Raw genomic sequence first — 24678 nt, 5'->3', positions numbered from 1 at the left:
CCTTTTATTTAACATTTTGATATATGTAGCCTATGTATAGGCTCTGTGGTTTAAGGGGAATGCCCTCTTAATAGAAGTCCGATAATTAATAATTGTAAATAAAAAATACTACTGACGACATGCAAACAGCAAATGTAATGTAACAATTAAAATGGTATATTACAATTAAATCATTAACAGAAAACCAAGTTACTAACTAAGCCTTTCCATGCCATTGTCACCTTTTCACTTTCATACCTGAACTACTTCTCTCTTTAAATAATTTCCCAATAAAAATGTTGTTCATTAAAACAAATGTGAACCTGCTTGTGAAAACCCGTCACATTCTCTATACAGAGGCCAAAGTCCTGCACGTTTAATACAAAAACATTACTCTCATGCAGTTGTGCCCTGCAGGCACACTCTTAGACACGAGGATCAGTCACACGCAAACGCACACACTGGCCCCTAAAACTTTATTGATTTGATCCTTCCTTTTTGTTGTCTGTAGTAGCACATCCAGTTACAAATAATGAAGCCTGAACATCTGTGTGCCTGCCGGTGTGTGGCTTGTTTGGTTTCATATGTGTATAGAAGTGTAATGACCTTTAAATATGAAATGGGTTCTATTATCATTTTGCAGATACTTTCCAGATAAGTAGACACAAAGCATATGACAAGAATTTGGAAATGCAAACGAAACTGGCATCAAGATGTAGTCCTAAAACAACATTTATAACTGTTTAAATTGTATTATTGTCATATTTCAGATTCCTTGTGTTGCAGAGTATTAATATGTAAAAGTTTGTTCACATGCTTGTTATATGGCAGAAGTGAAGGTCAGATTTGGTCTAAATCCAAACATTCCCAAAGACACAGTTAAGTAAAATGACTTAATACATATCAAATTATGATGTAATAAAAATCTAAAAGTGTTGAAAGGTTTGTGTGTGGACTAGGTTTAATAGTAGATGATGAATAATAGTTTTTGAGTTGGGTTGTGATCAATGGGAAATCCCCTCTGTGATGGAAATACATTTTTGTAGTGTTTTTGTGTTGTTCAGTATGTTAACTGGTATTTGCATTATAGGTCATCTTAAAATCTCCCTATTATTATTCTGTTCTGTTATGCAGTTTTTATGAAGGTCTGATCTCGTGTGCAGATCATGTGCACACCGTATCTAATGATCTATAATGAGATGGGTGTCACTTGATTTCTGATCAGCTGTGTTACAGCGCCTCCCACTGCAACTCCACCCAGTCGGATCAGAGATTGCTTGGGATTATTTTGAATGACTTTTCCACTGATCCACACCCTTGAGGCATCCCTTTGAAGACATTGACTAGAGAGGGTTAAAGAGATTTGGGAGGCGAGACCCGCTTTGTGTCTGGAAGGGCCGCCGCACCTGAGTCCCGCTCCTCAGGGGATTATGGGTGTGTGTGTGTTTGGTACATGATTGCATAGAATACATCCATTAGGGATAATTCATGCACATGGGCACACACATGGTTGGATGACCCACGTTTTTATCCTGACTGGGAATGTCACTGTGGGTTACCTAAATTTAGGACCACTCTGTCTCTGTTGATGTTTGTTGTGATACAGCAGGTATAAAAATAATCATAATAAATGCTATTGAGAGGACTAGTCAAAGAGGGCAGGTTTAAGATAGTGATTTCTATGCTCAAATTGGATGGAATTATTTTGATAGAAGAAAATAAACCCAGATTTCTGTTTGATCAAGTGATCATACAATATATTCACAAAAACCTTGCTGGGAATATGAGATCAACAACATTTACAATAATTTAATGTTACCATTTCTGAGATGTATGGTTTTAGCGTTCTCTCTTACCGCTTTACCTTTTGGTCAGGTTGGCATTTTCATTTCCACCTAAAAGTGAGCCGAACCCACTATGTCATTATCAATGTAACTACAGGGATCCACACTGCGACTAAATGGCGACCGGTTTTTGAGACAGCGCGAGTGGTTTTTTACAACATCAGTCAGCCAGCCGTCTCCCCTTCTCACACACATAGGCTACTATGTCTACTCGTCTTTTCACATGAGATATAACAATTAGAACAAATCCAAACTGGCGTTTATATATATACTTTTTTATACAAAATGACATGCACGTTTTCTGTTGGCTATAAATTCTGTACTAATTTGGGTTGGTGTATTCAGAGTTTAAACAGTCTCTTTACTTAGCCCTTAAAACTTCTCTGTAAGTGCTGCCTCTTTTTAAATGATGAGCAGAACCAAACCACTGCCACCTGCAGTTAAACGCACGGTAGTCATTTTAAACTATTTTAACACATCTACACATATTTACATTTCTGTACAAAATACAAATGTAAACGAATTTAAAACTGTTCCACATAATTGAGTAAATATGACATTCAATACCAGGGACAGACTGAATCTGCAGAATTTTTTGTTAATTCTGTGTAAACATTTTGGAAATTCCATATGTCCCTGGTATTGAGTAATCTCCTATCCCTCTGTAATGAAAATAAAAGTGCACATATTCATTTCTGTGAGTTGAATCTTTCTTTTATCAAAGTATTTGTCAGTAATACAGCTTTTTTGATGAAAAATGTCAATAATTCCATTGCAGGATGTGGAGTGCCCCTATATTTTCTGCTTGCACTCCTAAAAATATTCCGTCAGGGGCTACAGTGCTCCAAGTAAAAAAAGTTAGTCTGGAGCCCTAAACTAGACTCGCTAGAAGTTATTTTCTTTTCTTGTTTAAAACCAGAAGAATTGCCTGAAATCACATTTATAATAATAAACATTGAGGAACAGTCAGATTAGGTCCAGTACCAGGATCTCAGCACAGGCACAAGATTTCTTTGTGTGAATTACATAATCTTAAAAAAATCACGTTTTATAGTGCTTTATTAATGTTTTACTTGAGACAAAAAAATTATGAGTTGGTCTTTAATTAGAAGTAAATACAGGATTTGGGATTCCACCTGATGTTAATCACAGTAATTCACTGTAAATCTCTGTCATTCATGTGGCCAGCCTTTCACCATTATCAGCACCTGGGGCTCTTTTGTTTGTGTGTCCCTGTAAGACATTTTTTATCCCCCAGAGTCCAGTCCCTCCTGTTCCCCTCATGACTGATGGAGCTGTCGGTGAAATGATGCTCAGGGTGAAGCGAGTGGATTAAATCTGGACCCTGCTGGTAGAGATCGGACACACAGATACACAAACCGCTCTGTCCTCTGCCATCTACACAAACACACTCTTATGGATTCCCTGAAACAGGCCACCACTAAGATCATCAACTTCACACAAACATAAACTGTTTTTTACAAACCTCTAGGGCAAATGTCACTGTGTTTAAAGTGCATTAGCATGAAAGAATAAGCATACTTTGGCTCCGTTTCAAAACCTAGTGAGCTGCCTTGTTGTCTAGTTGCCAACATAAGCAGCTGATCTCTGAAGTAGCATCCTAACTGAAATAGAACCTCCGAAGTGACTGAATTGAAATGCTCTACATAGACATCAACTCATGTTTTATTCACAAAAAGTGTTTGTCATGCATGTTGCCAAGATGATGTGATGCATCAAAACAAATATTTTGTAGATATTTTTATTTTATTTCTTTTTAGCATTAAATGGATGGTTCACCCAAAAACAAATATTCTGTTATCATTTACCTACACTCAGGTTGTTCCAAATCTGTGTTCAGCTGAACAAAGACAAGATAGATTTTTGGAAGATGGGGCACCATTGACTACCATAGTAGGAAATAGATACAACGGCAGTCAAATGTGCCCCAGAAGTTTGCTTTTCTAGATTCTATCTTTTTTTATTTTCAACAGAACAAAGGAATTTCTAAAGCAATTTTCCTACAATGGAAGTCATTGGTCACTCAGAACTGTTTAGTTAAAAACATTCTTCCATATATTTATCATTGTGTCCAGCAGAACAAAGAAATAAATGAGTAAACGATACAGAATTTTCATTTTTGGCTGAACTATTCCTTTAAGTATATCTGAATTACGTCTCCACAATGTACACAATACTGTGACCAAAAGGAAATGTCTTAATGATTGCTTTCTACATGGATCATCGACCATGTTGGCCTTTTGCCCATGATCCTTTAAAATGCTCCCTTATAATAACCTCACAGGTTTTGGATGCATTAGTGTAACTTCATTTGAAGTAAGACTGATGCTCGGAATTCACCCAAGGGAGATCTTAGTGAGAAAATCTCCTTTAATAACAATACTCTTTCCACTTCCTCAATTATACCTCTTTACGAGCATGTACTCTGGGGAGTCAGTCAATTAGACCAGACAAAGGATGTTATTCATACATCAACCTTATATGTTCATGTATAGGCTTAACCTGTCCAACAATGGGGATTTAAAAATATTTAGATTAGGACTAACTGGATGGATTTAAAGGTGACGTTCACCCCAAACTGGAACCCCTCACGTCATTCTAAACCTGTATGACTTTCTTCTGTGGAACACAAAATATATTTATAGAAATGGAAAGGCAATGAGGTCCAGTTTTGCTTGTTTTTTTAAATAAATTTCTGAGTTCATTGTAGAATTAAGAAAGTTATAATGAGCGTAAGTTCTGTCTGTTCTGGGTTTCACGATTTATACGTATGCTTTTTCAGTTTCACTCCAGCGTCAGAGGCTGGAAATAGTGAAAAGAATAGAAACTGTGTGTCAGTGGTTCACATTTTCTACCTGATTTCTCCATTTCTGTTGGCCTAGGGGTTGTAATATTCTGAACTGTGAACTATTTATGGGATAAACAGGCAGTTTTCTTTTTCCTACCAGAATCTCAGGATTTTAAGAAGTGATCCTAACGGGTGGGATTTGCAGCAGGGACTTCACAGTTTCAGAGAGGGACAGAGGGATTTATTTTAGCTGTATTTTATTTTAGGGTTGAATTAATCTTGGGGAGCTCATGCAGATGTACCCAAGGTTTTGCTATCTCCACATATGTTTTTACCCATTATCATAAAATGTTTGTTGGTGCCCCTAAACCACTCCTGTCGAGCATTTTAGACCATTATTAATCTAATAATGCATTCTTTTTTGTTTCATTGAACAACATTGTTATACGTAATGGGCCTAATGGGCTCAACCTGTACCCAAGTTAGGCTGACATCATCTGCCGAAACGCTAGCACACTGCCTTCATTCTTTTATTGATGGATGTTCTTCTGTTTCAGTCCATTTTAGTCACACTTTGATAGATTAGTGGTTATTAACTATATTTGTAACGTTTTATGAGTTAACTCATGTTATATTTTAGCACACCCTGCATATGTGATAGTAATAGAATATGATTCACCATCGTTCACCTTTTCGCTGTCAGGTTTACAGAGAGAACTGATGCAATTAAGTCATCTTATTCTGTTCTTCTCTAATTCCAGGGCAGCTTGGCAACCATGAGCACCCTCTCACCGACCGATTTCGACAGCGTGGAGATACAGCAGCAGTACAACGACATAAACAATCGCTGGGACATCGCTGCAGAAACAGAGTGGGATAATGAGAACAGTTCTGCACGCCTCTTCGAGCGCTCACGCATCAAAGCTCTCGCAGGTCAGATCACTGTGCTGTTGTGTGTTCAGCTGTGCTTGCTTGTGCCGTCTTCTCTGTCAGATCGTTTTCAACAGGTTGCAGGTTTGTGTCCAGTAGGGGGTGGCATTGGGCAATACATAAAAATATATATATTTTGAACCAAGGCCATGGTGAATGGTAGAATATGAGAATAAAAATAGAACAGTGTGAAGTGTGTATGACAAGTTGACAAAACAGTCGTAACACGTGTGTGTCCTGGTAGACCCTACACTAATTTTTGACCTTGTGGGAATTGTTTTTTCTTTGCACCTTTTGATTTGTAGAAATGCTGAAAGCCTTGTGTAATGGTTCGGTTTAGAGGTAGGGGATACGTTTTTTTTGACAGTTTAAAAATCCTTATGTATGTGGAACGCCCCCATACACATGGAAACCCAACAGAGGTGTGTGTGTCTGTGCGTGAGAGAAAAAGAGAGAGGGTGTTTAAGTCAGATACCATCTCCTGACAAGCAGAGACTTGATGTCCACATTCTTCTAGTGCTGTTATAAGAGTGCTCCCTCTCTTCTTGCCTGCAGGGCTGTTCTTATGTCATATCTTTATAAACCTTTTAACCTTTTATACATAAAACTTGTTTTCTATTTATTGTTGTGTATGTTAAAGCTGGTGGTCATCTTGCTCCTTCAAACCACTAACATATTTTTCGTACGATTTTCACTAGTGTTTGGGAGCACTTTGGCTTGCTGGTGAAATTATAAGAGTGTTAGAAAGGGCGGTGTGCATTATTAAGATATTTTTAAAGCTATTTACATGAATTATCATATTCAACTTGACCTTTACAATATTCAAAGTACCATTCAGTATTCACTCTTAATATTCAGCGTTGTTTTGCCATTGGAACTGTGTGTGTGTCTGTTGTGTTGAAGGCATTGCTGCTCACATTGCTGCACAACATGACTTATCTGTTGTGTTATGTTATGACCAAGATGAACACCAACACTGATGTCTGTTATGGGGATGTAGTAATGAGAAGAAATTAACCTAATAACCATGGGTCATTTTCTGTATACATGTATACATTTCTGTGTACGTGTGGGGGAGAGTGGGTGTAAGGGTGTGGGAGAAATCAGTCATGTATATATCTAGATAAATGTCTGTACATTCTGTTTAAGACTGAAGAGTTGTAAAGTTCGTCACTGTTATGATTCACTGATCAATTTAGGAAGACTGAATATAAGTACCTCACTCCCTGCTTCACTTGAGTGGATGTGTTTGTTTACTAGTCTGTCTGAAGTAAACTCAACGGCTGGAAAAAGGCTTAGAAACGTGCAAGCGCTGCTAAGAGCACAGTCTACATAATTGAATTTATTATGATCATTTAGTTCACTCTATTGCCTTAAGAAATGATTTTCTGCCTCAAACTCGCCATAGTGAAATCCACCATACCAATCACAAGAAACACAAGGAGAAGTAAGGAACATACATAGAAAAGGGAAGCTGAAAACACTGAGCTAGAACATCTTATTATTTTCCCAACATCAAAACGAAGACATTCTAATATAGAAAAATTGCTGCATTGCTTTATATGCAGGTTTGAGTGCTAGATAACACAGCGGTCATGTGATTTGACAAATCTCAAAATCTTCTCTAAAACTTCTATATTCACATTATGCTGCTACCCAGCACAATCTTATCAACGTTTATATAAATATTGTATGTACTACAATTAAAGGAAAAACATATTACATGTAATGTAGGCCTAATATATGTCCTATTACATAACACATTTTTTCTATTTTTCCTGTATTTGCTGTGTCACAAACTGTATGAAATCCGCCCTTGTAGGAGATTAGTAATATTTGATGCCTAGACATCTTAATGTCGTGAATATCTGCATGCATACGGAGGTTCGTTTAACTATTTTAGTGATCAAACTTTATCCCCTACCTCTTACCTTGAAACAAACCTGTTGACATTATTAGAGTTGGCAGATTTATGATATCCGAGCTCTCCTCCTCACATGTTTTGACATTTTCAGTTTATGAGGCAGTTTACCTAAAAATGTGACTCTCAAAAGTATAGTTCATTCCTGGCCTAGTGCTTCTGGCCATAGTTTAACCTTTGACCACTTCTCTTTGATGGTCACTGTTGGTGACACTTGCTAATCAGAACAACCTAGAGCTGCACCGGTCTTCATTTAACCACTTCCTCTTGTAAAATGTACACACATAAGGAGAAGAAATGAGTACGGACATGTGTGTGCTCCAGTGTTCTGTGAATGCAGTGAATTTTCTGATCATGGCTTTTTTGATTATTTGTTCATTCGAAATAGATTCTGGTTTCTGATCCATTTAGAGTCATGTCATTTAGAGATCAGAGTCCGTTTCATTGAGACGTTGCCAACCAAGTTCATGGGTGCCGAGCACACACACACTCTCTTGCACATGCACAGGAAGAAAGACAGCGTACGCTTGTTGAATCTTTCTCAAGTACTTCCTTCCTGCCTCAACGACTTATTTTATTTGTGCATGCGCATCTTCGAGAGAAAGAGACTTCTAGACCTGATGAATTAAGGGTAAAGGTCTTACCATTCCAAATCCCTGCGGACACACACAAATTGCTAAAGCCTAATGTCACACATCATAAAACTCCACACAAGCATATTTTTGAGGAAGATGACAAGACACATTCTTCAATGATTTATACCAGCTATCCGATCACCTCATAGCTGGGTCCACCACGCTTTATTTCTCCTGTGAAACCCTCCCATCTCCTGAATCACTGGCTCCACCCCCCCTTCACCTTCAGAAATGGTTCAGTCCACACCTACATTCCCTCACCCTCTCTCAGCCTGTCTCTCTCTCTCTCTCTCTCTCTCTCTCTCTCTCTCTCTCTCTGCCTGGGTTTTGCTCCTCCCACACACACCTTATGCAAATGCAAAAGCTGAGAAACCGAGAGAGAGAGAGAGAGTAGGAGGCTTTGTTTACTTAGGAAGCCGAGCGCTGCTAGTTCTGCAGCCTTACTCAAACAAGGTGTGTGTGCGTGCGCGCGCACACAGACACACTTGCAGTTTGATCTCAGTGACGGGAGAGAGAAGAGAGTTTTGTGAAGAGAGCGTTTGCAGACAAGAAAGAAAAGAAGAAAGAGGTGAAGGAACATTTTGTTCTTACTGCAGGATTTTTTCCCTCATCCGTATGTGTGATCATTCCGTTTTTTTCGGTGGAATAAGGAGATATAATTAAAGGAAGAGCGTTTTTTCCTTCCAGACGGACGAAGCAGTATGGCGCGGTTTAGCGTTCACTGACGCAACGCCTGGATGCACCTGCAGAGCTTCTACAGTTTTTGAACTCAACTTTTTTTGGCCCCTTAAAGGGAAAGTTGACTATTTAGCCTCTGTTTTTTTACTTCCAGTTTTAATGTGCCATACTTATGACTCCTGGCTAACAGAGAACAAGGTGCTTTACTCTTTTGGAGTGATCATTTGATTCGGATTAAAGCTGAGAGCGAGCGTTGGAGGGACGGTTCATAGGGAGAGCGAGCGTTACGGCAACAGAAGATGGATTTTGATTCGCGGGAACCTGAGCCATGTCTCTCACCAGCTGCTTTTGTAAACCAGGTGCAGTATTCCAACATCCTGGAGGGCCGTTTTAAACAGCTGCAAGGTAAGACTGTTTTTTCGTCGACCTCATTCGCTCTTCTGCTTACTTTTTACCATACACAGATAAATTACACAATTTCTCGGAAAGTACATCAGCGAAAATCTTGTCACATTACATCTTTTGTCTTTGGACTCATAAGAACATCTTAAATCTTTGAGGCGGTCAACAACCTCATATGACCTCATTCAGATCTAGCTTGTATAAGTAGTCACCCCAAACCCAAATCTTCAACCTCCTACTGGAGTAAAAAACTTGCCATCTCTCTTTCTCTCGTACTTTCTCTGCCCCAGGGATGGTGCAGATGAGAAAATAGCTTCAATTATTTATTTTTTACTCCTGTGCATAAGAGAGAGACACAGAGACCTGTGCTGGTCTCCTGGAGAGTGGCCTTGTTTCAGGTACCGCAGCGCTTTTGCCCCAGATCCAAATGACACTGATAAAATGGGAGCAAGAGGGCAGTGGATAACAGTTAGGTGTAGGAGAGGGAGGATAAGAGGATGGGAAAGGAGTGGAACAGACGGGACGGCCAGAGGATAATAAGGGGAGCGGAAGGGATCATGGGAGTGGAATGGAAGAAGGGTAGTTATGAGGCACAGAAACTCGCGTGTACTGTATTAATCCAGGGTTTGTCGCACCTGTCACAGGTCACACATTCCCAGATTCTCTCGTATTTAATTCAGTTTTTTCAGCGTGTATCACACTTGCAATGCTTTTTATTGTCAGAAAAAGAGGAATGTGTGAACTGCTAATCCCCCCACATGACAAGAGATCTGATCTTGTGTGTGCGTGTGTGTATGTGTGTGTGCTTTAGGTCATGGGGAGTGTTTCTCAGATAATAACTTGAGTCGAGCATTGTACTCTTCTAGCTTATTATCTGTTGTGCAGAAAGAAAGGCATCTGCAAAACAGGCCCTTGAATATGAACACGCACGCATCCCGCAGAGAGACCCAAGCAACATCCAAAGTGAACCATAAGTCTCCACACATTCTTCTTTCCTCAGAACACAAAAGATAGAGCGATGGTAACCAAACAATATTAAACCCTATTGACTTCCTCATTTCTCAAAATGTATTTTTTTGGGTTGCACAGAAGAAAGAGTCGTATATAATTTGATTGACATGAGGGTGAAAAAACGATTTGAATAAAACAAAGATTTTTTGGTGTTGTGAACTGTATCTTAAGGTAGCTACTGACATTGCAGGCTGATTGATGTCAAACGTCAAAGTTTTGTGGACATCACACATCACTGCAGATTTTATTTATGAAAGCAAAGCTGTGCTTCGTTTACAAATTGATTGACAATACATTTTTGTATATTTATTTAATTCCTACATTTAAATTGAAATTGAATGTTAAAGAAGTTCATGAAAGGAAATTATTTCTTTAAAGGGACAGCGTTCTGTCATCATTTACTCTCCCTCTTTTCATTTCAAACCTTCAAAATGACTTTCGTTCTTCCGCAGAAAACAAAAGAAGATATTTTGAAAAAATTTGGTAACCAAACCGCGCTGGCACCCATTCAGTTCTATTGTATCGACATAAAACCAATGCAAGTGAATGTGGGCCAGTTGACAAGATTTTTTGAATCTTCCTTTGTGGTCTGCAGAAGAAATTTGTACTGATTTCAAATGACAATATAATATATTTTGAATATATAAAAGTATATTTTTATGTGAAATACACGATATGGGGTATATATGTGGAGGAAGGGCTTCTCTACTGAAAGTTATAAATACATGACAATTGTTGAAATTGTTGCGAACAGAAACTGGCGCGAGAAAGGGGGTTTCCTTACAAGCAAACGGTTGGTAACCCTGTGACACATGCTAGTTGCCTCGAGTACCCATCTCCCATGACTGTAAATTATGACAGAATTTTCATGTTTGGGGATCTATCGCTTTAAATTTTGGCATAACAAAGTTTTTCTAAGTGTTAAAAATCTTTTTAAAACCACACCGTTAATAGGTTATATGGGATCTTCCAGAATTTCATCACTGGTGTAAAATTCATAATTTTTTCTTGGTCATTTCAATTTGGCATTCAATTGGATGTGGACATTTTAATTCAACATTTAAAGTCAGCCCATTCTTAAATTTAGATATTCGCCCAACCCTTCTTTAAAGAGAATGAAGAAAACATTTGAGATTTGAGAAAGAAAGCCAGGAATGGGAGGAGAACCGCTTGTGTGTACGTGTTAGAGCACAGATCTTTGTTAATGATTTCTGCGTTGCGTCATTTGGCACATACTTTGAGCGGGTTTCTGACACACATTCAAAGACACACACACAAGTGTCTCATGTATCCTTTCTGCCTGAGCGGCCTATGATCCGCCCTCTTCTCACCTCTGCTCTCATACACTGGTAAATCCGGTCAGGTTACCCCTAGGCTGATGTATTTTTTTGTTTAGTTTTTGTATTTAATTTTTTAAGTTTAAACATTTTATATTAATGCAGGTGCTTCTTATCTTGCTCAGACACCGTGCTCATGTTTGATGTAACTACTGAGCTGTTGTTGTAGTTATCTTCATTTAAATAAATCTTTGCAGCAAAGCCGTTGTGCCAATGTATTGTGTAACAGGATGGAGTCAATTTTCACAGATGTGCCTTTGGCTTTTGAAGTAGGCAATATGTCATTGTCATTGCAAAATGTTTCTGATAAGTCTGTGATCTAGTTCTGAGAGACACACATTCTTAATTTTCTCTCTTCTCACTCATACACACTATCAGTTTTCGGTTTCACTGTTAATAGGATTCATTGTCATGACAAATATTTGTTCATGTTTTCAAGCTTAGCTTCAACAACAAAACCAAGGCCAAATCCATACGGAGCCACAGCTTTCCCTATCCAAATCTTTTTCCCTTTTCACGTGGTCGTCTCAAGAAATATCTGCATACACAAAACCGCTAAACTGAATATGTGTCGCGTGTCCTTATTGCACCAAAATGCTACACTGCACTCCCTTGGGTCCGTAGCCACATACCCGCCACAGGTTCTCGACAAAATTAAAATGCAAACAGATAGACACTGAGATTCCTGGCTTTATTAAAGAAGAATATGTTCAGCCCCCTTCGCAGCTCCAAAAATGCTATTCGGACCTATTTGGATAAACTGTGCACTCAACCATGTAGTCTATGAATTTTAGAAGGGTAGTATCGTCCCAAATGGAATTCTAAACAGTTTTATACTAACTGGAAGTATATCCGTTTTCCAGACGAGCGCAAATGACCTCAATCACACAGCACAATGCGTGTGAATAAAACTCACTCTGCAGGAGACATTTGCTCGAGCAGCGTCTAATAGCCCCGCCTCCCTTCTGTAACGTTTCATGACCCTTTAAGCCTAACTGCTGTAGGTAGTGCATGTAAATGCTCTCATTCAGAGGAGGACTAGTTTGTTAAAACTAGTGGCAAAGCTTGCAGTCTATTAATGATCCACTATAGGTCAAACTGTTTTAGCAGGTGAACCAGAGTAGATGGTGACCAGAGCTTTAGGAATATGAGCTAAAGAGATCTGGAAATATCAGTCATGCAAGAACTGTCCCTCTCATTGAAATCTTATGGTGACTGGTAAGTTCTGCTGATAAGCGTTATGTGTTTTTCAGTGTGCTTAGGTTTAAAAGGTCGTCTACCCAAAAGTCAGTCACCCTGAGGAGCTGAACTTCCCCTCTCATTACAACATGCTTGCTCTCATTACCCAGATATGTTCAGAAATGTTCTTTATATACAAAAACAGAGATACAGACATATATACGGATATCTCAAAAGTAATTCAAGGCTGCCTTGATAAACTGTCAGTAAAACACACACACACACGTTTATATACTACGTTTGCTATACTAGTGGGGACAGTCCATAGACTTCCATTGATTTTATATCAGGTTTATTATATATTCTATCACCTACCCCAACACCAAGACATTAGATTTAAAGAAAAACAATGTTTGACTGAATTAGGAGCCTTCTTAGTTAGTGAGGACCAGTAAAATGTCCTCACAAGTCAGTTGTATTGATAATTCACTGTATTACTGAGGACATTTGGCCCTCACAAAAATAGCTTAACCAGTACACACACACACACACACACACACACCAGAAATAAAAATTTGTATCCAGAATGGTGTGGAAGGCGTAGAAAGTCAAAAACAGGACGACCACACAATAGAAGACAAATGTTTTCACTAGCTTGTATGTTTGAGATATGAGATGCACTCAGTGAATGTCACCAGTTTTCACTGATCAGATACCATCTGAATGTCTCGCTGCTGTTAAGTTTGAATGGACTATTATTGTCTTTTCTGTCTCAAGCCAGTTTGCACAGATCTGGATATGGTGATCATGTAGCTCAACAGGTAGAGTGTGAATTTGGCAACGCCAGTCATTTGTTTCGTTCTAGGGACTAATAAAATAAATACCTCAAATGGACTGCAAGAAAAGTGTTTACCAAGTGTGTAAATGTTAATGCAGATGCACACTTACTCTCACGCTCCCTGTTATCACAGTGTTGATGTTACTTTTGTCTTATTTAGGCCACGTTTACACGATGAAAAACGGAAACGTTTTCTTTTGCGGTTTTGAAAGGTTTCACGTACACATGACACCGTTATTAAAACAACCGGTATTTACACAGATCCGCAAAAATGACTAAAACGCTGTATTACGACATCACTTTGTAAAGAAAAAATAACATGGTCCCTGACGATTGATTGACGGTTTATTGGAAGGCGGACCTCCGTAGCTAAAGAGACCATATAATACAGAGCGCAGCATTTCTCCTCATTCATAGTGAAGGGAAGCGTGTGCACATATACAAACAAACAAACAAGATGGCGAAAAGTTTGGACATTCGAAAGGTTTCCTTCCAATGAAGCTCGTCAACAACGCCATCGACAAAGTTGTACCACCATCTACTCGTCCTCCCAGGTCTGATCCAAAAGCTGCGTTTAAAAACCCTTCGTCGCCGTGAATTAGTGTTTAGATTTTGCTGTAGATAAAATGTTGTCTCCACTGGTGGTTATAGCACTGGTGTAGTAAATCTACTGCTTGCTGGAGAAACGTTAACAAACTATTGCGCAGCGCAAAAAAACCCATGTAATCTGCAATTGATGTATTTATTTCTCCTTCGTTGTGTTTGGATGTACACGTGCATACCACACCCCCAAACCTAATACACATGCGCACAATGTCGTTTTCTCATTCTTGCTTTGATGTTTACAACACATTTCCGTGTAAACAGACAGCCGAATCGCATAAATTGTTTTGCGCTTTCACTTGAAACCGGTCTCGTGTAAACGGCCCCTTAACCATTTGTACTTATTTACTTTTCTGCTCCTGGGAAAGTCACAGTGATGAGCTGTTCCTAGACAAAAATCCTCCCTACACACTTTCCCACTATCCAGTCCTTACTGTGGGTGAATACAGTCTGCGTGCATATAAATGCATACATCTATTAAATGTCACACTTTTTTTTATAAAAGCTGAATAATAGAAAGTATGCTTATCAATTTGTTCGATGAATTCATGCATTATTTGTATTTAATTATTTTATTCAAAGTCACGTATGGCACATTCAAATTACACATTGTACCTGCGAACGAACCCATGAACCCACACTGCCACGGCAATGCTCTAAAAATGTAGCTGTAAGAAACGTCATTGACAAACTGCATATTTACTATATTTTGGTAAACTGTATTTGTAACATTTACAAGTGCATGAAGAATTATCACAGGTCTTACAGCGGGTAAAGTGGTTTGACAGGACATGTAAATGTGTAAAAGATGTCAAAGCATTAGGGTTCAAAACAAAGTGAACGCTGCAAAGCTCAACAAGTACAAATTACATGACTTTAAAACCCCAGTAAACCAGAAGTTGCAATAATTTTTACTTCCGTACTTTGACGCATTTCTGAATGAAATTGAATATTGAGTGAGAATAATAGTGGGCGTGGATTTCGTCTTTCTCTGCGATTTGATTTGATGTTTAGAAACAGCTGTTGCATTTTGAAATGGAACTCGCAGCAGACTGACAGTTGAAGGGGAGGTGTTAACGGATGCTCCCCCCAAGCTGTCTAACTTACATCATTTAAGATGGATAGTCATTACAGGACGGAAGTTCACACAAGATTATGAGGGCACACAAGATTTTTAAATGAGAATGACCCACATTGATAAACTATTTATAATAAACACTGCAATATTTCATGAAAAAATTGGCATTGTAAATTTTTATTTTACTGGGACTTTAAATGATATTTAAGAGTGTAACAATGCTAAAGACTATACAGTTTAAACTACAGGATCGTTTTTTGACGAAAAACATCTTATGGATTTTAGGAGGTTTTTTTACATAGTTTGTTTTATGTTCGGTGTGGCTTTACTCGTATGAGAAGCCATGTTGAAATCTACTCGCTACTCAAATGGCATGTGAATGGCATGGAGGGGAATGAGGTCAGGTAGCTCAGTATGGCAGTAAAGCCTCTGGCATCAGACAGGTTCAGCCGAGCGCTTCAACGAAGCAAATGTTCATGCCTGCAGCACAAACTGTTGATTCGTTAACTGTTCTGTCAAAATTCTACCCAGCTGTTGTGGGCCAGTTCATGCATGTTTTTTTCACGGATATATGAAAGTTGTCAACGTAAAGCTCATAGCAGAATGTCCAGAAGTATGCAAGTTCCTCTTTCTCAAGTGTTTGTGTTAAACTGTCATTTTTATGCACACATGTCACCACAGACCCACAATTCACCACAGAAACACAAACTACAGTGTCTTGTTGACCTGGATGTGAAAACATACAGATCCAAACTACAGTCTGTCCAAACAATGACACACGTTGTAAAGCGAGTTGCTGTCATGTTAAATACATTTCTTTTTACACTGAAATCCAGGAACAAGGCACTTTATTTAAATAGAAGCTTGAGGGACTTCAAAAAGCTTAATTTGTCATTGAGCTGCCTGGTGTATCTTCATTATGGATTTAATGTTTTTGACAACTTTTGTAAAGTAAGAGTTGGTGGTTTCATGGTGGTACTCCAGAAGTCTTATCTGGGATAAAAAGAGAATGAAATCTGATAATGGACTAAACAGAACTGCCTCTCTTGTTACAGATAAAACCATTATTTATAATCTTTCTTAGTTCATAATTGTCATGTAATCACGGCGGCTGCTAAATGTGGATTGTGAGACAGTTTCTGTGTTCATATATTTGTTTTTCATCTTTTGATTTTTTTTGCACCCTCAAGAGTTTAAAACTGCAGTATCTCTGCCAGATATCGCCCTATACAACCATACACGAATAGAAAGCTCATTCAGCTGATGTAAAAATATCAATTTCGAAAAATGTACCCATAAGATTTTGGAATAGTTTGTCGTCCAGGGTCACAAATGACATTATGCAATCACTCAATTGGCACTTCCATTCAATATCATCATATACAACGCAGTAAATAAATGTTCCCAATTGTAACATTATTTCGACAACTAATCCTCCTGTCCGAACAACACATTTTTAGTTTGTCAAAAGCTGCACGGAGATTTATGTTAGGATCTATATCTAACGAAGATGACCGTATTAAGAGTGTTTATTGATAAAGTGGAAGCGGTCAGATTGCGGCCAAAATATCCTATTGAGAAAACTTGAGGGTTGGCGTCTTAACAGGACACGGGTTAGAACAAGCTGCCTGTTCGGTTTTCTCTGTTCTGTCATTTACATCCTCCAGACATCCCAGTAAAAATAACACTGAACATACTCATTTTGAGCATACCCCTCTGTGCATAAGCATAAGGTTATGCAAGATGTTTTAAATGGGTCTCTGTCTTTAAAAACAAGCTACATTCCTTTAAGAGTCTGAAGTTCAGCAATTAGAATGCATCTTATTAACATAAAAGCATGCTGCGTAAAAACAGTGCTTCAAAGCTGACTTCAGGGAGCAAGTGCAAGGGTGGAAGGCGACTAAGTTTTTTTCACAGGTGTTTTTTTTCATCCCTCTGTAAGCTAGTATTGTGTGTACATTCTTTCTCTGTCATTCGGTATCTGTGTTTGTGTTAGCATTAATAAGTACTTGCTGCACTTTTCTGTAACAACAGGCCGTTGTTAACAGGTGTGTTCTTTGGGCTGGTAATTGATCTCAGACAAAACTTTGAACTTATGTACGTGCATAGTTGTGTGCTTGTAGCAGTAGTTGTCTTTGAGAATCGGCTAAAAACACATCTCTTCGGTCAACATCTGACCCATTAGTACATTAGTCTTCTCTAGTTGCCTATCCCACCAAAAAAGAAAAGAAATCTTACCATCGTATACTGCGGTTGGCCAACTGAGGTCAGTTTTATTGCACCTATGCATTGTTGTTTTTTTGTTGTGCAAATACATTTTTTCCCCTACTTTGTAAGTCGCTTTGGATAAAAGCTTCTGCTAAATGCTATTGTTTTTCTGGAAATAATCGCACAGCTGTATCTCTCTTTTATAAATGTGATCAAAATAAATACTGTATAGGTACTCAAGATTCATATGAGATTGGCAGAAACTGTGTGTGATAACTGATCTTTAAAATAAAAGCATATAAAGGGGGGCAATAACTTAAGGGATATATTTCCCTTTTAGGTGTTTTTAACATTAAAGACCAGGAAATAGTCCAGTGTTTCCCTCAGGATTTTGACAGACTTGACAGATCACGAACTAACTAGCATATTTGTAAGGTCGTCATGTTGTGTTTGATATCTGTTTATCTTCACGGCAGTCCAAACTGGCATACCTTTACATTTGCTAAACTTATGTTTTGTGTTTTAAAAAATCTCAGATTCTCATCTTGTTAAATAAGATCTGAAAGTAAGTATATGAAAATAATAGATCATACAAGTCATTCACTATATTCTTCTGTGGGATTAGCTTTGTGTGAACAAGACCACATTTAACGTTGATATGCACTGAAAATATTGGCTCTCTGAACCTTCAGAGGTCGAGAATTTCAAGGTCGAGAAAATACTTGGTGTGCGGAGCTGTAACCTGTAGGAAAAGCATGACTACTTTGAAGATTATATAATATAAAAACTTTTACAAAGTATCGTACACATTTCCAAACTTCAATCTCTTTACATTCATTGGTGCTTATAATTTTATAAGAATTAAATTGAATATGCTATTTTTAAGGCAAACTTTAAAAATACACAGACATGACTGACCTTAATTCGTCTCAAATGCTAGCTCAAGGTGAACATGTAGCTTCTTTATAGTTCACTCCAGCTGTATTAATCGGTTGTCAGACTGTCACAGGACTCAATTACCCACATTCCCCCAGTGACAGAGGGTAGGCCAACCCCTTTCCTCTCAAAAGGCCGTAACTATGGCAACAGCGATGGTCTCTACTATAGTGATTAGTGATCAGAGGTGGAAAAGTGGGCAGAAAAGAGAATCCCGGAAGACGTAGGGGTTAAAAATAATGACAGGAGAGAGGGATGAAAGAGTGGAATGTGTGGCTCCCCACAGCATGATCAAACAGCCGCTAGCATCAGCAATTACATGACTGCTACCAGATGTGTGTGTGTAGGTTGAAATCTGTTATTGTGCAAATGAATGTGTTATTCTTTGAATTCCTCCCATTGGTTCTCTTGTGTGTTTATCATCGTAGTTAATAGGCTACAGTGGTCTTCCAGATGGAGTCATAACTTTGTTCATTAGCTTCAGTAGATACACTGGCATTAATTTTGCCATCAGCATTGGAGTTCTTTTTTTCCCTGTATCATAACAGATATGCAGAAAATGATGCGTTCCCAACCATTGTCACATCAAAACTAAACTTCTACCCCATCATCAATAGAGCCCTGCACTAAAACATACATTATGGCATACACACTGTTTCTGTGCTGATGTGCTGAACTGCATAGCTTCAGCACTCCCATCATAGACGGCCTCAAGCTGCATGGCGCAATGTGATGCCGATCGCTTTCAGTGCAGTTCATCATAAAAACATGTACATATTGAAGTTAAAGAGTTTATCTTCCGGACATCAGAGCTCACGCATTCCAGTTAATGTTTGCACAATGCTATGATATCACTGTTTTCTCAAAACATGACTGTATTTCCACAAAAGTAGTAGAGGGTCTGGAGCCGTATGTGCATGTTTCTGTTGTGTACACAGTTTTATTGCTCTGTCAGTATTCCGTCAACATTATACAAGCCAATATCATCAGTCTCTCTCTCAAATACCCACACACGTCAGCTTTCCGACACACGTGAGCTGCTTATTTTTAACATGTAGTGCAACACTACAAAACACAGACATGTGCGTTGTGTGGATTAAGCCAGTTAACTTTGTGCACTACATACCCAAAACCTCAGATAATGGGTTTATGTAAGTTATGGATTTGTCAAGTCATCAAAAATGTGATTGTACGGTCTCATGCTCTGCTTCTCATGAATATCACCTCCGGGGAAAGCGGCCCTGTCATAACATGATCAGCCTACAGTGGAATTTGCATGTTATGTATATTCACACCTATATATGCATACACAGTGTGTAGCAGTTTCTCAAATGCCCCCCATACGGGCAAAACGCGTACACACGAGCACATTGTATAAAGGTGATTCTGTAATATGTCTATATTAAATCTCCTGTGTCAATACCAAAATAAAAATTCCCCTGTTAAATTAAGAGATCTTTAAACAAATACGCACAGAATATCTGACTAATTTCTTGCAGTTTGATGCTGTCTTTAAACTAAGTTCTGTCCATTTTCACTTGACATTTAAAAACTGTTCTTTCAGCCTTAAGTAAACTCTCTCTCTCTCTCTCTCTCTCTCTCTCTCTCTCTCTCTCTCTCTCTCTCTCTCTCTCTCTCTCTCGCTCTCTCTCTCTCTCTCTCTCTCTCTCAAATTATTACTAGGCAGATATTAACCTTCAGAGAACACGAGCTGTTGTTTCCATAACAGTGGCCTTTATGTTTCAATGGTAACTCTTTAGCTATACTGAGAACATTGCTATGAAAGTTAATAATTATGACCGGATGTGTTTGTTGGTGTAAGTACAGCGCCTTTAGTTTGAAAGGTTTGTGCGGGATTGACATCAGCGTCATTGACAGCAAGCCAGTAATCAGTGCAGTGGTTTAGTGAATGTCTTTGTGCTGTTGTCGGGTTAAAAGGTATTCTTTTGTGGGATGTGGTTCAGACCGAATAAATTAAGGTAATACACTCAGTGTTGTATGTTGAGGCGAAGTGATGATGAGCACTTGCTCAACGCAAAATAGGCACACACATGCTCATAAAGCAAACATCTCTATTGCAAGTTTGTCAGGCTGTTACAGGAACTCTTTGTGAGGAGCTTCCAAGTAAAAGTGTGAATGTGCTTTTTCTGAGTTTGACAGATGTATTCACAGCTTATGTGGTTTTTGACATTGTATTTATTAAAGGCTCTGGTGTCTGCCAATCAGGATACATGAGGCTCTTTTTCTATTGTTGTCTAGTAGCTCATCAAGACTCATCTTTAAGGTACATTTACTTTTACATTTAGGCATTTGGCAGACGCTTTTATCCAAAGTGACTTACATTGCATTATCCTACACATTTTCCATAGGTATCTGCAATCCCCTGGGATCGAACCCACAACCTTGTGTTGTTAACGCAATGCTCTTACCACTGAGATTCAGAAGATGAGCTGTTGACTTTCTCAATAAATATTTGCACTATAAATAAGTAAAAAACGTAAGTATATGCAAATGCTAATGCAATAACGAAATAAGGAAAAAAGAAAGAAACTTTACCTGCAGCTAATTCTCAATTAGTTCCCGTTCTATCATATTTTCCCCCTAATAACGTCCCTTAAAATTCATGAAATGCAGTTAAGATGACAGCAGATTTGGTTCTGTTCGTGTTATGTAGGATATGATATGAAATATAAGATCATTACAAGAGCATTCGTTCTTGAGAATTAATTTGAAATAATCCAGCGCTGTCTCAAGTACTCGACGGATAAATAAGGTTTCCTGTTCCTCCAAAGAGTTTTACTGTAGACGTCTCAAATATCTGATAGTTTGTCATTTCAACATATTTTGTAAGCAGCAGTAAACAGCGCATCCTACTACAACTCACAAATCACACTTTTGTGGCGTATATTCACTTGTCAATGAAGAGCGCTAAATACACTTAAAATAGAAGTATAAAGAGTAATAATGGTCTGTGTAGATGCGCCATTATCTCAATTGTATTTTTGAGAAAACCTCTGAACCTCAGTACTGACTAAACGTAAGATTTAGTCTCATACGTATGCTACGCTTCGTTGCTGCAACAGTTATACATTTATAATTTTACGCCAGACTAGTTTTACGAATGGATGTATGTCCAGCTGAAATAACCGGCACCTGGTGATATGTTATTGTTATTAATCATAACATAAATGTGAAAACTATACTGTTTAAAGCAAGGAGTAAGAATCATGTGTGTTCAGTGTGTAAATGGGCAGATGTGTGTGTTTGAATTAATTTGAATAACAGTATGTACCGACTATCTGTTAATATTGATATTGGCCATCCATCTTAATGGTTACATGACTGCTGTACCCTCATTCTGTTTTGCATTGTAAAACAGGTCATAGTCCTGTGGCTCCCTTCTGCTGCTTGCGTGCATCTGTATAGGGCTATAGGTCCACAAACACTGTATTTTCCACTTACTGTGCTTGTTTGTATCTCCTCTTTGCCCCGCCTCTCTGAAACGCGTAGATTTTTTACAAAGCTCATCGCTCTGAAAAGCAAGGCATGCTATGATTGGCCAGTTAACTAGTACATAGTGATTGGTCCAAAACTGCAAGCGTGTGACGGAAATATAACGCCTCTTACCATATTTCGAACATCAGGTTGCAAAGCAATTGTACTGACAGGTAGACACACCCTACTTTTATTTACATTTGCATGTGTCGAACTCGGACGTCCATGCATATTCCGTGATGAGTATGCTCAAGAAGCTGGCCGGACTCATTTGTGTTAGACAAGGATGCGTAAAGTCAAGTATACCTGGGCTTTAGGCTACGTCTTTGGGGCGGGGGGACTAATGCGGTTGCACCGGTGCGACCATTAAGAAAAACTTGTCCCACTGGCAGTTAAAATAGTTGTAAAATGGCGACTGGTCGCAGTCTAGGGCCCTGTTATATATAATATTTGCTATATAAATAATTCAGTACTTGTTTAAAAAAATGCCACAACTCTCTGGCCAAAAAACTGAAAGAATTTGACTGATAGTATAATTTATTTGTTTTTAAAATGTCAATAGCTAACAATGGGATCATTATTGTGAATTATTTTGGCCGCGATAACGGTGTAGTGACAATCTGATATAGTTACTGCCAAAGTCTTGGTTAGGTTTAAGGCTAGGTCTAGGTAAACCAACTAAAACTGTGAAAACAATGAAAGCATTAAGCGTGTTCTGTTCTCACTAATACAGTTAAACAGACGCGTACGTATGTGTGTGTGTGTATCTTCCTCCTCCTCAGTATGGAATGTTCAAGGTCTGTGCATTTCTAAACACATCAAGGTTAAAGTACCAGCACTCTGATAACAGACACACTGACCCATGCAGCACGCTCTGGTTAATACTTCATTACTGGGTAGAGACTGTCTGGTCATAACACAAATTTAATTTATTTGGTAAGAGCATAGTATCATCCTCTGAATGTACCCTGGAACGCATCCTATAGTGTGTGTTGAAGTTGTGTCAGTTATGAAATTGATCATATTTGAATACATTTTCATATGTAATGAAAACAATCATTCAACACTCGACTCTGTCTTCGGATGTGTGACACATGCTCTCGTGCACTTACATGCAACCTACAAGGAAATAAAGAAAGAGCTCTAATTATGTTCACCAGGAACTACATTCAAGCATCAAGCATCAAGAATCCTGTCAAATGACATGCCACATCTCCAGCATTTATTCAAGATGTAATTTCATATGTTGTTACAGAGTAATAAAAGACGTTTCAACAAACTGGCCAGAGGGAGAAATTATCTGTGTATATAATGCAAGCCAGGCCTACTCGAACCAATTCAGTTCTGTGTTTACAACAGTTAAGCAGAGGTTCTAAGAGAACTATTTCAGTCATTGTGTGTGTGTATTTATGCTCTTGGAAGCATCTCTCGCGTCTGCAACGGGTGACCAGCAGAACAGGTTTCCTCAGCTGGTGTGTGTGTGTGTGTTCGCGACGCATGTGTTTGTGTGGAGAATTTCTCTGAACTAGCTTGTGTGCGAGTTTGATCATATCTGTGTATGTAAAACGACCAAGCCCTGTTCTGGACAAAAGTGTAATGTTCTTATTAAGTCTGTCTGACTGTAGCTTTAGATCATGTGTAATACAGTATTAATTATGTTAGACTCTTATTAGACATGCTGACACACTGAAATGTTGATTCAAGGAAGCGCATTTAGTGTATTAAACCTGTTTAATGGACCGATCATATTTAATAGCATTGTGACATTTTCATGACAATTAAACAAACACACCCTCCCTATTAAATCACATTTCCCACATTCCCCACAGCCCACATTCATAATGCAACTATAAATGAATCGGTAATAAATCGTTGTAAACTGTAAAAACTAAACGATTGTACAGTATGTTAAATTGTACAATATGTATTTAGCATTTAAGTTGATATTCAAAATTGATATTGATTAAAAAGAAAACGTAGATATTGATAACCGATATTGATATTGTACCGCTATTTAACAGTATTCCAATAATTAAGAATTATGATCATATTGTGTTAAAACATAAATAATTCAGCTTCGATATCTGGTTGTGATGCAGTATGTGAGCCACTTTACCACCCTATTTTTAGGGTGATTGTTTGGCCAAACAAAAGAAAGCACAAAATATTTTCTGAAACAATTTCTGAAAATGTAAAAAAGGTTTGATGAAGAAATTGATGCGAGATCATTTTATGTGTGTGCGCGCGCACGCAGAGGGTTTACTCTTTAAGTAATAGCTTCCTAATCTGTCTAGTCTAACCAGGATCAGGCCTCTTCAGAGAGATACACACACATAGACACGTCATCTCTTTACTTAAGGTTTTCAGATGTTGTGATGTTTCATTTGTACTTGTGCTGCCATTTCTGTGTGTGTTTACAGTATTGCCTTCTGATCCAATTCTTATAACAAGCTCAGTACTAATTGACAACAGCGTATATGTATATGTGTGTGTGTGTGTTAAAAAAAGAAGATCTGTGACCAGATGGCTGTAAAGCTGACCTTGTGTTGCCTTTTGCTATCATTTCGCTCTCATGTTCTCTTGTTGTTTGTTTTATTTGACGTTTGGCGCTCATAACATTTTCTTATCAGCAATTAAATTAACATGCTTCACTTAAACTCATTACAGAAATAATCTTGTTGTGTCACTCACAACACCGCTCTCTCTTCGTCCGGCTCTGTTTTTCTTACGGTAGTATAGGTGGTAGTGAGAGGGAGTATGTATGTACTAGTGTTTGTGGTAAACAGCTTGGCTGT

General features: G+C 38.4%; 1 protein-coding gene across 4 annotated transcripts in view; it reads left to right on the top strand.

Moving 5' to 3' along the window:
• sptbn2 (spectrin, beta, non-erythrocytic 2) overlaps window positions 1–24678 on the top strand; it is a gene marked incomplete at its 5' end in the record, with an annotated part of 58011 nt that overhangs the window by 9055 nt on the left and 24278 nt on the right. For 2 of the 4 annotated variants that reach the window (XM_079482361.1, XM_079482360.1), the window contains one exon: window positions 8493–9201. In XM_079482361.1, coding sequence (XP_079338487.1) covers window positions 9096–9201 — 106 coding nt within the window. Of the gene's footprint in view, window positions 1–5393; window positions 5566–8492; window positions 9202–24678 lie in introns of those variants that run through there. The other 2 variants (XM_079482362.1, XM_079482359.1) reach the window with 2 other exon arrangements.

Source organism: Barbatula barbatula (genome assembly GCF_947034865.1).
Source record: "Barbatula barbatula genome assembly, chromosome: 2".
Taxonomy (NCBI): Eukaryota; Metazoa; Chordata; class Actinopteri; order Cypriniformes; family Nemacheilidae; genus Barbatula; species Barbatula barbatula.
The sequence above is the reverse complement of the archived record's forward strand: the minus strand, read 5'-3'. Positions and strand labels throughout refer to the sequence as shown.